The following is an 18876-nucleotide window of genomic DNA, read 5'->3' as shown; positions in this document are numbered from 1 at the left end:
CCACCTCAGAGTCTCCAGGCTCTGCTTCCTCAGTGGAAGGCGTGTCGGTGGAATTGAGGAGGTCTTCGAAGTACTCTCCCCACCGACCCACAACGTCCCGAGTTGAGGTCAGCAGCACCCCATCTCCACTATAAACAGTGTTAATGGTGCACTGCTTCCCCCTCCTGAGACGCCGGATGGTGGACCAGAATTTCCTCGAAGCCGTCCGGAAGTCATTTTCCATGGCCTCCCCGAACTCCTCCCACACCCGGGTTTTTGCCTCAGCAACCGCCAGAGCTGCATTCCGTTTGGCCAGCCGGTACCCGTCAGCTGCCTCCGGGGTCCAGCAGGCCAAAAAGGCCCGATAGGACTCCTTCTTCAGCTGTACAGCTTCCCTTACCGCTGGTGTCCACCAGCGGGTTCGGGGATTGCCGCCACGACAGGCACCGACCACCTTGCGGCCACAGCTCCGATCGGCCGCCTCAACAATGGAGGCACGAAACATGGTCCACTCGGACTCGATGTCCCCCGCCTCCCCCGGGACGTGGGAAAAGTTCTGCCGGAGGTGGGAGTTGAAACTCCTTCTGACAGGGGATTCTGCCAGACGTTCCCAGCAAACCCTCACAATACGTTTGGGTCTGCCAGGTCGGACCGGCATCTTCCCCCACCATCGGAGCCAACTCACCACCAGATGGTGATCAGTTGACAGCTCCGCCCCTCTCTTCACCCGAGTGTCCAAAACATGCGGCCGCAAGTCCGATGATACGACTACAAAGTCGATCATCGAACTGCGGCCTAGGGTATCCTGGTGCCAAGTGCACATATGGAAACCCTTATGCTTGAACATGGTGTTCGTTATGGACAATCCGTGATGAGCACAGAAGTCCAGTAACCGAACACCGCTCGGGTTCAGATCGGGGGGGCCGTTCCTCCCAATCACACCTCTCCAGGTCTCACTGTCATTGCCCACGTGAGCATTGAAGTCCCCCAGCAGAACGATGGAGTCCCCAGGTGGAGCGCCCTCCAGCACACCCTCCAAGGACTCCAAAAAGGGTGGGTACTCTGCGCTGCCGTTTGGTGCATAAGCACAAACAACAGTCAGGACCCGTCCCCCCACCCTCAGGCGGAGGGAGGCTACCCTCTCGTCCACCGGGGTAAACCCCAATGTACAGGCGCCAAGCCGGGGGGCAATAAGTATGCCCACACCTGCTCGGCGCCTCTCACCCTGGGCAACTCCAGAGTGGAAGAGTGTCCAACCCCTCTCGAGAGGACTGGGACCAGAACCCAAGCTGTGCGTGGAGGTGAGCCCGACTATATCTAATCGGAACCTCTCAGACTCACACACCAGCTCAGGCTCCTTCCCTGCCAGAGAGGTGTGATTAATATTTTTTTCATAATTGAGCAGCCCTAATATATATATATATATATATACACATGAATACTTTTGGAACCCACTGTATAGGTATGTTCAGTATATGTATAAATGTATATCACACATGTATATATGTGTATATATGTATATGTATATATGTATATATATGTGTATACATATGTATATATTTATATATATATATAATGATTGATTGCATCTGGATCAGAAGTTTTTTTTTATTTTCTATCCAGGCAGGAGTTGATCTCAGAGCTGGAGGAGGGCAAGAGAGAGCACCAGACATCATCTCGTATCATGCAGGAGCACAGCAAGCTGCTGGAGGACAACAGCAGCCTTTCCACCTACTGTCAGGGCCTGAGAAATAAACTGAGTCAGATAAAGAGCCAGGACCAACAACAGAGCTAAAGTCAGACAGCATGGTTGAAACAAACCCTATTAGCCATTGTTAATTCATTCTGTGGTCTCGTGTGGAATGACTCCATGAACTGGCCTGCATTTGGGGACGCCTTGGCCTGAGAAAAACAGGCATGCAACTCATCGTTGATTGTCTTTCATATTCTTCACAGCTGAGATGGATTCCCGTGCAATCAACGTGTAATAGTGAGTGTGAATGGTTGTTTGTCTCTGTGCGCTGTGATTGACTGGCAAGCAGTTCAGAGTGCAGTGCACCTTTTGCCCCAAGTCAGCTGGGACAGGCTCCAGCTCCGGGCAACCCTGAACAGGATGAGCAGTAGAAAAGGAATCGACAGAGGGACGTGCCATCTCTTTCAAGTGTTCAAACTAAATGAAGACACCTCAAGAGGAAACCAATATTGTCTTTATTCGACTTCACCAAAACCCTACACTGTTTGCCTACATGAACCATTTCACTCTTTCATTCCTCTCTGACTACCTTTGCCATATTTCCCACCCACATCAGAATGTAGCCAACGAAAATGCTACACTGGCCATATGTCACATAGTGCCAAGTACTGTGAGCAAAACTTAAGCACCCTATGGCGCAATTACGGATACACACTAATTGTTACCCTGGTAATAAACAAGCCGCTAAGTCAGTGTTAGTTATAATTAACAAAGACTTAGCCTTCCGCAGGGTTCACGTTGTGTTAGTATGATACATTATCATGAAGTGAATTTGAACTTGTCTTGGGTCCTTCGCGGCTTCTTACTTACGTCATGGTGCTTGCCTTGGATTGGTCTGAAATTCTCCCATACACACCATTTTTTTTCACCATCTTTTTGTCATGTTTGTTCTCATACACTTTTACCCACGGTCGCTGATGGTGTAGTGGTACACACGCCTGAGTTGTGTGCGGCCAGCGTGGGATTGGTTCCCGCTCAGTGGCCTAGCCACTTCTCCACCAACAAGCCGAGGAACTTTTTGTTCCTGGTAACAAAGGTTCCTGTGGCCCAGGTTGTTTGCGTCTCCACAGCGTCAAATAGTTCTTGGTAAATTATGCAAATGAGACTGATGACACATCAGTGGGAGGTGTTGTGTTACTTCCCTACTCATTACTGACATCAGGGGTGTCAAAGTCAAATGGACAGAGGGCCACATAAAAAAATTTGCGACAAGCCGAGGGCCAGACTGATAGAATGTTCATTGAAATGTTTTAAAATGTCCAGATTGGATCGGGTCCTTCGCGCCTGCTGATGTCACGCTTTATATATCTGTAATATATTTCTTTGCGTCTGATTGTCAGTCCCCTGGCTGTTGTGTTTTTATCTTCGGAGATACTAAATAAAAAATAAAATAAAGTACATTACTGCTACTTTTGCGAGGCAGCTCGTACGTCACTTCCGTTTGCGTTTCTCCTGCCAAACTGGAAACAATTTTCTGGTTGACTCGGGCTGCAAGATTGTATGAACTGTACATAATGTGAAGTCAAATGGAGAGGATCATATGATTGGTATGATGCCCGTATTCCACTTGACACGTCTGTTTATTGTGGTCTGCAACAACACAGACAAAGAATAACCTAGCAACATCATCCAATGCATATCCATTTGTTAACAATATGCCTAAACATTACAATTCACTGTATTAAGAAATTAATCAGCCAAACAATACACATTCACACGTTTCATCAATAGAATAGTTAGCATATGAGCCAAAATAACTAACTAGTGTTCATCAATGTGACATCACTCACGAGAACATATCGAGGCTATTATGTACAGCAGTTACCTGACACGAACTTAAATTATTAAACTCACCTTTTTACATTTACACACAACAACAAACGTGGTGAAACACGGGAAATCTGCAACTACTGTATTTGCTGGCACAAACAAACTACGAGCTGTGTCGAAGGAGGAAGAGAAAAAAAAAGTCACTCACTATCAACACTTAGCGCTCGAATAGCGATCAATGCCTGCTCACAGTGTGAGCACTACGTTGAAACTCAATGAATTTATCAAATGCCAACAATTACTAATAATAAAACAACGTGAGATTTCTAACATGAAGTATTTCTGATAGTGTGTTTTACTCCAAATAACTTTTCACCACCACCACCACCACCACCACGGTGGTCGACTGGTTAGCACGTCCGCCTCACAGTTCAGAGGTCGTGGGTTCGATCCTGGCTCCGGCCTCCCTGTGTGGAGTTTGCATGTTCTCCCCGTGCCTGCGTGGGTTTCCTCTGGGCACTCCGGTTTCCTCCCACATTCCAAAAACATGCATGGTAAGTTGATTGGACTGTCTAAATTGCCCCTAGGTGTGATTGTGGGTGTGGATGTTTGTCTCTGTGTGCCCTGCGATTGGCTGGCAACCAGTTCAGGTTGTCCCCCGCCCACTGCCCAAAGACAGCTGGGATAGGCTCCAGCACGCCCCGCGACCCTTGTGAGTATAAGCGGTATAGATAATGGATGGATGGAACTTTTCACCACAATCCGATTCTGAAAGCCACGAAAAGTGGCGTAAAGTCTTCAGTCAGCATGTAGAACAGCCATGGGGTGGCAGACATTGATGCAAAGAAATATATTACTGAAATAGTGTTACATCAAAGGCTGCGGCCCTTATTTGCCGGTTGGACTAATAAAAACAGGATAATTAAACTACGTCTGACTGCGTGTTCTTTGAAGTCGCTACAATATATTTTAAAGCGTGACGTCTTTGGCAGGCGTGAAGGACCCGATCACTTCTGCTACCCACACCGGCTTGCTGCTGGCTGCAGGCCGGATCTACTAATAAAGCAATATCATCCCAGGGGCTGTAGAAAACCTTCTCGCGGGCCGGATGTGGCCCGCAGGCCTTGACTTTGATATGTGTGTCCTACATCAACATCATTGCAGGTACAAAATAGTTAAGTGATCTTTAAAGCTAGCATATTAATAATATAAATTTAATTATGGTTAACTTTAAAATATACAATCAATATTAAAGTGTGTCATCATGAAAATCAGAGTGAAAGTATTGTTGCTTATTGCACATGTAAACGTACCTTTTTATTTACTCTTTATCTCGATAAAGCAGTTGAAAACTATTCTCATTTTCAATGTCATGCACGCTTTCCTATTGACATGATAGAAATGCAAATTTGATAACGGAATTGTCCTGCAAGTTACTGTAAGTGAAACATCTTACTGACATGGGCAAACACTGGATGAGGGATGCTTCTTGGTAGCCTAATGGAGAGCTCATACTTGTCCCTGCATTGGAAACTTCAGCATGTGCAACAGCTGCAAATCAAAAAACGTGCAGAAAAATGTCATAGTTTAGTATTAGTGGATATAATTCAGTGATTTATGCAGACATTTGCATTTTATGTTCAACAGTTGGTTTTCTTTAGATATATTTATTCAGGTGCAGTCTTTTATTTCACGTGCAATACTGTATTTTCTTTTTTTCATGAGTACTATACTTGAGTTCATAAAGGTGGAAGCTATGTTGAGGAGGCAGAGCCTTACCTTTGACATCAGCCTGTTATTGCTATAAGCAACTAAAAAGTGCTACTGATAATGGCTGCAGCAGGTGACAAACTAAATCAAACCACAACAAAGTATTTCTGTGAGTATAACAGGTATTTTACCTTCATGCCTCAGAAACAGCAGCGCAGCACATCCAGGATCCAGGAAGAGTTGATTGGGCAAAATGAGTAACAGTAAATAATTTAAGTGCCCTACAAGTTCTTGTAAAATGAAATTTACCAGGACTGGCGATGCTTGAGTCACAGGAGACACTGCACTTCTGTGTAGATTGATTTCTTCACTTGAAACTGTCTCAAAATGTCCATCCAGAACAGCTGTAAATCAAAATACATGCCCAAAAAAGGTCAGAGTTCACTATTAGATTATATGGGCCTGTAATTTAAGACTTACGTTTGCATTTTATTTTTAACAGCTGTCTTTTTAACATTTATTTGACGTGGGAGCTATTCAAAATGCAATGCTTCATTATTTAGGTACATTTTTTCCCTGTATGTAAATGCTATATTTTATTTTTAAACTGAATATTACAGTGTCTTACAAAACGAATCTACTTTCTGTAAATACAGTAAATCCACTATCCTGTTTAATGAATACTTCAGTGAACAGCTAACCATTTTCAGTGCACATGCATTCACACAATTTGTGTTTCTGCTAAAAATAAAAATATTCCAAGTATTACTGAGTATTTCGTGTTTACCTTCGTCAGTAGTCCGCAGCGTAATCATGTCTTTACTACATTGTAGTACTCTTCCATACCAGCAGGTGGCAGCAGCAGCAGGTGGCTAATTGTCTTTGTTTAGAGACAAGCGAATTATGTCATGTCATGTCATCTTCCAAACCGCTTATCCTATACAGGGTCGCGGGGAGTTGCTGGAGTCTATCCCAGCCGTCAATGGGCGAAGGCAGACTACACCCCGAATTGGTTGCCAGCCAGTCGCAGGGCACACATAGACACTGTCACTGAGCGGGAATCGATCCCACGCTGCCCGCACACAACTCAGGCGTGTGTACCACTACACTATCAGCGGACACAAGCGAATTAGTGACGCATATTTATCTAAACAGGCCCATGTTTCACACTAAGTATCAATGTGGAACATTATAAAATACTTTTTTCTTTGTGTTTATTTAATTCCTATTCAAGCCCATATAATATAACGTCATTCTTCAAATGGTAAAAAATGTTTTTTAAAGAAATATAAAGAGAGAAATAAAAAGACATGACTACAACCTCAAAATTTCAGATACCACAGCATTACTGAGGGCTGTTATTGTTTTGTTGAGTCCAGCCAGGTATCCTGCCAGGGCATCAACAGCTTTTCATCCAGAAATCCCTCTGAAATCACACCTTGTATCCTGCCACAAAAAAGAAACTTAGAAAACCAATTCTACATGTGTGGTGCAGAGAAAATGTTTTCAAAAATAAATTCTAATGGTCAAATAGTAGCCACTTTACCAGAGCTGGAGAGATGGCCAGGCCCACTTTCTTCTGATGGGGATGGGACTGGCTTGGTTGGAGGCACTTCCAAGTGCAGGTTCCTAAAGTAATTAACAGAAGTAGGATGCAATTACCTTGTAAGGGTTTGTTGTGTCCATGCTATATCAAAAACAAACTTTTTATATGAGAAGTCACCCATATAGTGGTTGAAACTTAAGCAAAATAAGTTTCCAGTTTTTATACACGGAAACCTGAGACCTGACAAAACGGGGCATAACATGACGTGATTTGCCAAGCTTGTGGTATTGTCACATCTGGACATTCACCCTCCACTGACCTCCAGCAGGATGTCAGCCATGTTAGTCTGCTGCTAAAAGATACTATGGCAATTGACGTGAGGTGTCAATGGACAGTGCTGCTCCAGCCGTTACTTTCAGTCATATCTTGTCATTTTAAGTGGTGAATCTCCACTGTCGTGACAGTCTAGAGAGGCTGGGCTGTTGTAACTACAGCTCTATACCACCCGCTTCTCTTTGTGAACGCTCCATTCATACGGAATAATAGTCTTTTCACCGGTGTTTCTGTCTGAAATAGCCACCTGGCACCCTTGAGACACAGCACGATGGACACGGGATGGGGTTGATTTGATGAACAATGTTTTATTGAACCATAAGTGGAACTAAAAAGAAAAAAGAAACTAAAACAAGGGGAACTGAACAATAAATATGATAAAATAGCAACAATAAAAAAATAAAACAAAGAGCAAGGGGGAAGAAGTCAGTAAGGCCGTGGTTGGCCGGGCCCAGCGGTCACGTGGGTTCTGGCACACTAAAATGTACACACACGTGATAAACCACTGCAATTATAAAACAGAACTTTTAAGTCGGGCTACGGTCACGACACACACAAAAACAAAACAACTCTGGCATGCGGGAACACACAATGTAGACAGGCAGATAAAACACGTGGGTGACCCACCCTTGGGTCGGCCCCACTACCGGAGAAAAGTCCAGTAATCCACCCCTGTTGGCTGCAGGCTCCCTTCCACAGTCCCACTATAAAAGCCCCGTTGCAAAGCTTTAAAAATTACACAACCCCCACCCTTAAAATAATACTATAACTATGCTCAGTAACACCCTCTGCTACTGAGCAGGCAGACCGTGTGCTCGATTGGCGGGACGTGCGGGAAGAGTGGTAGTCCGGCCAATGTCGCTGTTTTCGGCGGATCGGGGGCGTCCCTTAAGCTTCGTCTCCGTCACGGTGCTGACCTCGCTCCTCTGGCGCCGACGCATGAGGGGGGAACTGTCTTTGTATGGCGTTGTACACAATCGTCGGCTGCCGGGACAATCCTGTGGCACTCCTTTCAACGTCTCGTCTCGTCTCGTCTCGTCTCGTCTCGTCTCGTCTCGTCTCGTCAGCTGCGCTGTGTTTGAATAGGCGCCCGAGTCACTGCGAGTCGCTCCTCTTACCTTCAACCTCCGATGGCACCGTCTTTATAGCCCCCGCTCGCTTCCCGTTGGCCAATCAGGCTGGCCCGGTGCCCCATCATGCCGTGATGAGGGACACCTGGGGAGGAAGGTTGCGCTCTCACACACACACACACACACACACACACACACTCCTGACACGCCCACTCCTCCTCAACAATCATGCTGCCTTCATTCACTCGTTACATTTCCTCCCTCATTCATGCAGCACCCGTGATCGCAAAGTTTCCTATTTACAGTTTTGTTAGAGCTTGGTTGTTGTATTGTCATAAGGCCAAGACTATTCTTGAATACGACGCAGATACGATTTTTGAGAATGCTTATGTGTGTGTGTGTGTGTACATGTGAGTGTGTATATATATGTATATATACATATGTATATATATATATATATATATATATATATATATATATATATATATATATATAAAAAGCATAATAAAGAGGGGAAAAAAACATATCAGTCGCACTGGAGTATAAGTCGCATTTTGGGGGGAAATTGTGCGCTTAGTACACATCATTTCCACCGAGCTACGATGGTAACATTTAGCGAACATTCACACATGTAGCATACAAGAAAGTTACTGTAAGATAACTTTAAACTCACCAAAACGGTTGTAGATTGATTAAATAAGTCTTTTATTTATCCCCCGACCATGTAGAATGTTTCCAAGTCTCCAAAAGTATTTATGTATTCGGTCGTAATTCTGTCTTTGTCTCCTCTGTGCTCAGCTTATGTGTGGCTGCATGATGCAATACCCCAGCCAGAGGCAGGCAACTGCCTGTTTGCGGTTCATTCTTGTTCAACCATCGTCTGTTAGTAACCTAAGACAATTGTGTGCAATGAGCATGCAACGTTTACATAGGAGCTGAATTGTGGATGATTGTACTGTGTTGTTGACTGAACATACTAATCGCTATAGCTAATGCTAATCGCGATCGCTAATTGTTAGCATGTCTGCCTGTTTATGGTTCATTCTTGTTCAACCAACGTCTGAAACTACCTTAGACAATTGTGTGTAATGACATTTATATATGAGCTGAATTGTGGATGATTGTAGGTTGGTGACTGAACATAGTAATCGCTATTGCTAATCGTGATTGCTAATCGTTAGCATAGACTCATCTTGTTCATGTCTATGTAAACACATGTGTATGTAATGCATAGATTGATCGTATTTTCTGTTTCATGTGCGGTTTCACAATATAAACAGGCAACTTCGCTGCACACCTGGAGTCTGTGGAGTTTGTTTGTGAATGTTTGGATAAGCTGGCTTCCTCTAGTAGCAAGGCCTTAACAGTCAAATTGTCTTTTTATCATACCATTTTAATTGCTTATTGAACAAAGCATTAGACTTTAACCATTTAAATTATTCATGCATTTTAATAGCTTTTAGGATGTAGCCTATGTTCTTTATGTGGGTTACAATGACGTGAAATGATATAGAAGTAATTGTCATGGCTTGTTAGTGCTGACTTGTATTTATGGTGTTTTGCCCCCCTCTGAAAGGCACTTTAGCGCTAAAGCGCCTGCAGAGGGTGGCAAAACATCATAAAAACAAGTCAGCACTAACAAGCCATGGCAGTAATAATGTGTTACTAATTTCACACATAACTCGCTCCAGAGTATAAATCGCATACCCCCGGCCGAACTATGAAAAAAATGTGACTTATAATCCGAAAAATACGGTACGCATGCACAACAGAAATCACTGATGCATACCATCATTTGCGTCACGACGCGCATTTGCGTACCTGTACACACTAGTGGTGCAGTGGAACGAATCATCTTTGATTGGTAAGAATCAAGCATCGGTTCAGCATGGGCCAATTGGCAGAATGGTTGGTGAAAAAACTGTGCGCGTTCACAGGCAACATGATTAGTCTGCATCCAGCAGAGGAAGTTACCCACAAGATCAGTTGTTGCATGTACAAGAGCGTTTTGGAAACATACTCAATGAACACACCGCCTCCACAAAGGCTAACTTAAAAATAAAGCCTACCAAATAATACATTCAGTCATTAATGCCAATGCAATAGCCTGAGTGAACTTTACTTTGAAGTTGGCCCACGTGGTAGCTGTACTGTCCTCGCTAAGACGTGTGTGAGCCTAGTCAAAGCTAGACAGCAAGCTAAACTCTGAAGTGATGATGCAAGACGTACTTTGGTTCATTTTTGAACTTTTAATGGGTAATCTTGACACCATTGGCAGAGTGAAACTAAAAAGAAAGGCAACATAGAATTGTCAGCCACGTCTATCAAGCTCACACGTATTCAAAGCAGATACAAAACAGAGACTCAAATTAGCTGAATATTTAACATCAAATACGTCTTCAAAGTAATTTTCATTTCACACAGACAGCATAAGACATGTTACATACAAGCGTTGCCTCTGTAGGAGTCAAACAAGCTTTTCACAGAGCGCATGCATTCAATATGTTCTCTCTTTTTTTCCTATCCTCGAGTGCCCATCTCCCTCCCCTGGCTCATCATTGCGCCAGCCTTCTTCTAATGTTTTTTTTTGGGCGGTTGGCAAGAATTTTACAGGTGCATTACTGCCACCTACTGGTAAGGAGTGTGAACCAGGTATGCCCCTAAACTAATACCCCATGAGAGTGAAAATATTCATACATACCTAACCAATAACAATAACATCAACAGTAAATAAAATAACAACCAACAAACCTAACAATCCCAATTACATTTTCTCAAATTCTACTATTTCCTATTTCCCAATACACTGATCAAATGTCTTCTTCCCTCGTTGTAGTTTGCACAGTGCAAAATGGCATGTTCTACAGTCTCTTCCTCTGTGAACTATTCAAACCTGTATGCCCAAATCTAATCCGAGATAACACCACTTCCTGCAACCTATTTCCAGAGCTGGGCACTTGACCATTTTTTGCCCGTCCGGCCGCAACCCTCCACCCTTGACCTGGGTACCCTTCCGGCCACGACCCCCGGCCATATTCATAAACATTGTCGGTGCCCGCCCCGTTCCGCCCCCCGAGCCCCCCCCCCCCAAAAAAAAAAAGCGTCGGTGATTGACGTCGCTGCGGGAGAGCCGCTAACGGCAGAGGCTTTTTAAGGATCATTAGCTGGCTAATTTACTATTCAAACCCGCTGTGGAAACGCTTCAAACACGCTTCAAAATGCTCCACATACCTGTGGTACCGTAGCGTCTCCCAATGATACACCATCAGTCGTAGTTCAATGAACGCGTTTTTATTAATTCAACCGGCTACTGTGGGCCATAGCCGATGCCAACACAAGTACAGCAACCATTCAATCCACCCAGTCACACACTCTCTCTCCTTCGTCCTCCGCTCCTCCTCTCTCGCCCGCACCCCCTCCCATCCAGCGAGCCGCGCGACGCATTCAACAGGCTCGGAAACAACATAACTCTGCAAGACACGAATTCGACCACAAAGATAACTCCGTTCGTCACAGTACTTTACTACTTACCAAACTGCACGTGCTTACTTCCATTGTTGTTTTTTTTCGTATTGTATAATTATTTGGGTTCAACAGACCGCCAGAAATGGCAGTCAACAAGTTAATTTTTTTATTTTCCACGCCAGAAGTGCATGAACTCCACCTTGATGTGCCAGCGTCAGTTGAGATGAGTCAGCAATATACTCGTGGACACAAGTCGTTTTGCATTTAATGTATTTAATTTTATTGCAAAAAACGATCTCGAAGGTGGCGGCTAAGGGGGAACGTGGCTTAACGTAAGCTTGCATATGTTTACTTTGCAGCAACGAGCTGCGTGGTGCATCCGTCTCCGTGTGGGAAACTGTCATCGCAACATGCGAGACAGCAATGTGCGCTTCAGCGTGTTTGTATTTCCTCATTGTCACAGTCACGTAACCCGCGCCTCCCACCTGCAACTGGGGCATACCATTACAAGAGGGGGAGGGGTTCCTGGCCAGGGAGCAATACCACAATCCCTATAACAGCAGTTGTCGCTCACGCCGATGCGGGAGTAGAAAGAAGCCTAAAAATAAGCCTTTCACCGAGTAGGCTGAGATGAATTTTGGCCAGCTCGCAAGCACGTCATACGCACGAGGGCCGATAGTGGCCGGACTAAAATACACCTCCGGATGCTTAGTTAAGCCATTTTTTAAAATTTGTCGCCCCCACTCCTACTCTATCTTGTTTGTCCTTAGAACCATCAGTATATATTTTTAGATAATTAGCATAACTGGATATATAATTATTAGGGATGGACGAGATTGCGTGCTACGAGATCTCGCGGGATTAGAACGGCACAAGATTTCTCGTCCCTGCACAGAACGAGATCTATTCTCTTTTGATGGTGTTTTGGAGCCCGGGTGAATATAGCAGATGTCCTAAAAGGAGCTGTCACCGAATGGGAACTTCCGAGGCCAAATCACGGAGTCGCTGTTATGACCGACAACACTCGCAACATGGATGTGGCGATACGTGAGGCTGGTTTTGAGCCACACATTAAGTGCTTTTCGTGCAGGCATTGAACGCAACGCTAGTGCGGCTGGTCCAAAGTTGGCCGCACATCATGTTTGTTTGGACGTGTCAAGCGTATAGTTTCTTTTTTTTCCACCAATGCTCAGCAGCAGCACTTTTGACGTCTAAACAAATTAATTAATTATGGACGTAATCACGCGCAAGAACAACTCTTTGGACATGATGGCTCGCGATCTAGAGCAGCGGGGTGCCGTATCTGCAGCTCTGCGGAGCCCAGAACTAGTTGCAAGTTGCAAGTTGCAGAAATCTTGACACAGACACAGTGACATTCCTCTTGTTGAAGATCGAGTGAGAAAGAAGTGTAACTCTTCCCATCAGTTTCTGCCCACTGTCATGGTGGAGACAAAACCGATCCAAATATACTTCACTTGCTATTGCAAAAGTGTACCTTTCCATCCCTGCGACATCAGTGGCCAGCGAGCATGCCATTTCTACAGCAGGTAGAATAGTTACTGCCCCACGAGCACAGTTGGACCCTGACAATGTGGACATGCTTGTATTTCTAAAAAGAGCATGACACCTTAAAGTTTAGAGAATTGTTAGATGGTCCCAGTTTGCTGGCAATCTCAGCTACAACTGTTATTGATGTAGTAGCATTTGAAAAATAGCACTTTAAAAAGAAATTATTGTTATTTTGTCAAAGTATTCAATAAGAGGAAAGCTCTCAGCTTTAGCTGTTATTGCAGCAATATTTAAGAGCATGAAACAAAAGTGACTCATGTTTACATTTGGACTTTAGAGCGAGATGATTAATTGTGTTCAATAAAAAAAACATTTGGGAAACTGAAAAAAATTACATTAGGGATTATTTTATATTCAACATTTAGCAAAAATCTCGACTTAATCTCGTGATACATCTCGTCTCGTAGGATTTTTGTCTCGTCCCATCCCTAATAATTATCTATTCTACCTGCATCACAATACCCCTCCCCATTTTCCACTCTCCTATTTAATAAAGTTAAGTCCACTCCTAGCTCAGGAAGTATCCATGGTGGAATCACTGAATGTCGAACTGCCGGATTTATAACATATCGCTCTAATCTTATAACGTTAGCTTCCTGGTTCGCAATCCACCCGAAGCACCTCAACGTCTTCTTTTCTTTCTCCCAACAAGGTTCCAACACCTTTTTAATGGGGTGATCCTGGGATCGTCCCTTCAAACCAGCCCAATAACTGAGTGACAACAGTTCCCTACGAATTTCCAATGGCATACACCCCAATTCCACTTCTAGTGCTGCTTTGGAAGGTGTTGGAAATGCACCCATACAGTTCCTCAATGCCTGGTTTTGGACCACATCCAACTTCTTTAAAACTGTTCTAACCGCCGACCTATACACTATGCAGCCATAATCTATAGTAGACAGAATTAATCCACAATATACATGCCTTAATGCCTCTCTATCTGCCCCCCAATCTCTGCCGACTAGACATCTCATCACATTATTAACCTTTTTACATTTATCAATCACCTTCTGGACATGTATAGCCCACATTAATTTTTCATCAAACCGTACCCCTAAATACTTATATTGTTTTACTCTCTCTATAATTTCCCCATATAATTTCAGTCATACTCCACAGTCTCTTTTCCATGTAAAACACACTGTTTTTGTTTTCTCCACAGATAATTTAAAACCCCATTTGTATGACCATTCTTCCACTCCCTTAATAGATTCTTGCAATTTTCTAACTACAAACGCCAATTTTTTCCTCTTCTCCAAATTGCCCCATCGTCTGCAAACAGCGACACACCTATCTCCCTCTCCAATCCCCAAAACACATCATTTATCATTATCGAAAATAATAGAGGACTAATGATACTACCCTCAGGAGTTCCATTATCAATACCACATACAGTGGTACCTCTACTTATGAAATTAATTGGTTCTGGAAGAAATTTCTTAAGTAGAAATTTTTGTAAGTCGAGACGCGTTTTCCATGTAAATGCCCTAATCTGTTCCAAGCCCCCCAATATTGAGACATAAATGTTTTATAAAGCATAAAAATGCATGAAAACATGTAACAAATACATGTTACAATTAGATTATTGCACGATAAATGAGAGATGTGCATAATGTAAAAAAAACAAAGAATAGAGTAAGGAATAAAATTGATGGTCATTTACCTTTTAATTGCTGTCCTCATTGCTTTTTGCCCTCTTTGGTTCATGTTCTCTCTCAGAAGTAGTTTTTGCCTGGCGTTTTGTAAAGAATTGATTTAATAACCTGGTGACTGTCTATACATTACGGTCATATTCTTTGGCGAGATCAATCAAACACATCCCCCTTTCATACTTTTCTAATATCTCTTGCTTTGTTTGTGTGGACAAAAAAAAAAAAACGATTTCTCCTTTTTTTCTTTTACTTGTTTCTAATTCACGTAAAACTATCGGAACACCTCATGGCCCGAGGGGCGAATGACGAGGACGTTGCATAGACATATCCATCACATATATATCTATCTACCTGTCTATCTGCACACATAGACACATACGGTAGAGGTCCCTCTTAGCCAATGGGATGCCAGGAAGATGCTAGGCTAGCCAATGGCAGAGCAGCTATGAAAATGTTGCGTACAGGAAACTCCGGAGCTGCGAGTCGCAGCCCATACTGCTAGTAGCAGCCTATACTGCAAGTATCAGGACCATACGTTTACCTTTCGTATCCTGAAATTTCTTATATTTTCCTGTTGAGGCGTTCTCGTTGCCTCCCTTCCCTTTTTTCCATCTTCACTATAATTATTGTAACCATGAACTTTAACAAAATGTTCTACAAACATCTCCGCTTTTTCATCATCTCTTATCGCCAATATTTCTCCATCCTCTAATACCGGATAACCATAACTTCTCTTTACACCATTCATCCGTCTTATCACCATCCACATTTTATCCACAGTAGTCTCCCTTCCCACTGAGTTGCAAAAAGATCTCCAATACTGCCTCTTAGCTTCCCTTACTGTTCTTCTCATCACTGCTTGTATATGTTTCTACTCCAACAAGTTTTGTAAACTATGATTCCTCTTCAGCGGCACGGTGGACGACTGGTTAGCACGTCCGCCTCACAGTTCAGAGGTCGTGGGTTCGATCCCGGCTCCGCCCTCCCTGTGTGGAGTTTGCATGTTCTCCCCGTGCCTGCGTGGGTTTTCTCCGGGTACTCCGGTTTCCTCCCACATTCCAAAAACAAGCATAGTAAATTGATTGGATACTCTAAATTGCCCCTAGGTGTGATTGTGAGTGCGGATGTTTGTCTCTGTGTGCCCTGCGATTGGCTGGCAACCAATTCAGGGTGTCCCCCGCCTACTGCCCAAAGACAGCTGGGATAGGCTCCAGCACGCCCCGCGACCCTTGTGAGGATAAGCGGTAAAGATAATGGATGGATGGATTCCTCTTCAATTCTCTAAAAGCTTTATTCCTAAACTTGATCACATTCTTGCAGTCCTTTGTCCACCAAGGAACTGTCTTAGTCCTTCGTCCACTTCCCAACTTCTGGATAGACACCCTCGCAGCTTCGAGAATGCTCCGACACACCCCTTGATTCAAACTCTCAACATCGTCATTCATATTGATCGTCAGCAAAGCTTTCTCACACCTATCTCGGTATTTCTCCCAATCTGCACTATTAAATGAATGTTTGCCGTTAATGTTATACATTAATGGCTACATTATGCCGCCGTGCCTGTGTGACCTATATCTTTGCTGCTGTAACACTGAAAATTTCCCCACTGTGGGATCAATATAGGCCTTCTTATCTTATCTTAAACCTCCACTTATCAACTCCATTCTCACTTCTGTCCAGACCCACAAACACTTCAACACATACCAGAAAGTGGTCATTGCCTATCGTAGTCCTAGTCAGTACGTCCCACTCACACAAACCAGCCAACACATCCGAAACCATTGTGACGTCAATTGCCGACACCGACCCAGTCCTTACGTTTATCCTCGTCCTTCTCGCATCATTCATACAAACCAAGTTTTTCATGTCCAATATCTCTTCCACTACAACCCCATTATCATCATTAAAACTGTCCCACAAAGTACTGTGTGCATTAAAATCACCACACCAAACGAACTTACCTTTCATACACGTGATCATTTCCCCCAAATTTTGGGATAAGTAGAGGATAACTTTGAGGATAAGTAAACTTGCCCTAAACTCTATTAAGTCCCTAAATTTTAAGACTTTTGATTGGAGAAACAGCATTTGTATGATCACGATATCCTGCCAAATGGAGGATCCTGATTGCTTTCTTTTGGATTTTACCTAAGACCTCAGTGTTGCTTTTATAGGCTTTCCCCCAAACCTCCACACAATACGATAAGTGAGGCAAAATAAGAGCACAGTTTATAGTGTACAAGGATTTTTTGTCAAGGAGATGTTTTAATTTATTCATCAAAACCATGATTTTTGCCAGTTTGGTTTTGATTTTTGAAATGTTTGGTTTCCAGTTAATGTTCTGATCAAGAGTTACTCCCAGAAATGTGTATTCGCAGACTCTATTTCGACATTAGCAATTAAAATTGGAATTTGTGAGTTGATATCTTGTTTTCCAAAGAACATAATTTTTGTATTTTTGATGTTTAGGGATAATTTTCTGCAAACCAGTCTTTCAACTTACACATCTCATTAGTAATCTCTGCCATCAATATTTCGTAGTTATCACCTGAGCATAGAATTGTTATATCATCTGCAAAGAGGACAAGTTTTAATTTTTCTGAAATGAAATACAAGTCATTGATGTAAAGAAAGAACAGCTTTGGACCCAGCACAGATCCCTGGGTAACTCCACACACTATATTTTCACACATGGACCTGTGCTGTCCCAACTGGACATATTGTTTCCTGTTTGACGGATAAGACTCTATCCAGTTAAAAGCGGCACATCTGATCCCATATTTTTGTATCTTTTTTAGTAGAATATCATGATCCATAGTATTGCAGGCTTTCTTTAAGTCGATAAAAATTCCAACTGAAAACCTTTTCCTATCAGTATTGTCGGTGATTTCCTCTATGAGTTCCATTAGGGCAAGTACAGGTGATCTATTTTTCCTAAAACCATGTTGGCTATTATTTAGTATGTTATATGCTTCAATAAATTCATCTAGTCTGTTCGTATAAAGCTTTTCTAATACTTTGGAGAATTGTGGCAGAATTGATATTGGTATATAATTTGTAAATTAATCCTTTGGCCCATTTTTATGGATGGGAATAACTTTTACTATTTTCATTTGTTTTGGAAAGCTTCCAGTTGTAAAAGATAGATTAAAAATATGAGCTAATGGTTTTGCAATTACATCAATGACTTGTTTTATTATAGCTTTGTCAAGGTCATCACAGTCCATAGATTTTTTTGTTCACCATATCAATAATTTCTTTTTCATTAGTTGCTTTGAGTGATAAGGAGTTTTGGTTTGTAGGAACATTATTGCACACGGGTTCTAAACCAGAGGTGGTTATTGTTGAGGCTAACTTCGGACCTATATTTATAAAATATACATTACATTCATTTACTATGTCTTTCATATTTTCTATTGTTCTACCATCATTTACAAATATATTTGGTATGAAAGTATTAGGTCGCTTTCTTATCACGGTGTTAATAGTATTCCATAGGCTTTTAATATTGTCTTTATTTTTTGCAGTAAGGCAACACTGTAATACTGTTTTTTACAATTTCTTATTATATTTGTAAGTTTATTTTTATATCTTTTATACTTAATTTCAGACTCGTTGGTTCTTTCTTTCAGAAAGTGCACATAAAGAAAGTTCTTTTTTTTACAAGCATTTAACAATCCTTTGGTCATCCATGGTGTTATGTTATTTTTAACTTTGTCCATTTTTTTTGTAATAGGGCAATATAAGTCATATTGCATTTTAAATGAGTTTAAGAATCCATCATAAACTGCATCTACTTCAGTTACTTCCAAAAGGGATTTCCAGTTGTGGTTTTCTAGACTTCTCCTCAGAGCATTTATTTATTCATTATTTATTCTTCTTTTAAGTCTGATGTCATGCTCCTTTGGAACATCAGTTCTCCTTTTCGAGTTTAGGTTATAGAGAACAAATACGGGCAAGTGATCACTTAACATCTGTTACCAGAATCCCACTTGGAATAGCTTCCTCCTAAGTGTTGGTAAATATGTT

General features: G+C 42.5%; 2 protein-coding genes across 6 annotated transcripts in view; one reads left to right on the top strand and one right to left on the bottom strand.

The window, feature by feature from the left end:
- Nucleotides 1-5977, top strand: part of LOC147137970 (mitogen-activated protein kinase kinase kinase 7-like) — a 144401-nt gene extending 138424 nt beyond the window's left edge. For 4 of the 5 annotated variants that reach the window (XM_086049770.1, XM_086049772.1, XM_086049771.1 and 1 more), the window contains one exon: nt 1603-5977. In XM_086049770.1, coding sequence (XP_085905896.1) covers nt 1603-1774 — 172 coding nt within the window. In that variant the 3' untranslated portion in view covers nt 1775-5977. The remainder of the gene's footprint in view (nt 1-1602) is intronic. The other variant, XR_015089338.1, reaches the window with a different exon arrangement.
- Nucleotides 1-18876, bottom strand: part of gja10a (gap junction protein alpha 10 a) — a 150212-nt gene that overhangs the window by 6768 nt on the left and 124568 nt on the right. The gene's annotated exons all lie outside the window — the stretch shown is intronic.

This window comes from Filicampus tigris, chromosome 13, assembly GCF_054856515.1.
Source record: "Filicampus tigris isolate MCC_2025a chromosome 13, RoL_Ftig_1.0, whole genome shotgun sequence".
NCBI lineage: Eukaryota > Metazoa > Chordata > Actinopteri > Syngnathiformes > Syngnathidae > Filicampus > Filicampus tigris.
This window is presented reverse-complemented; position numbering and strand designations above follow the sequence as displayed.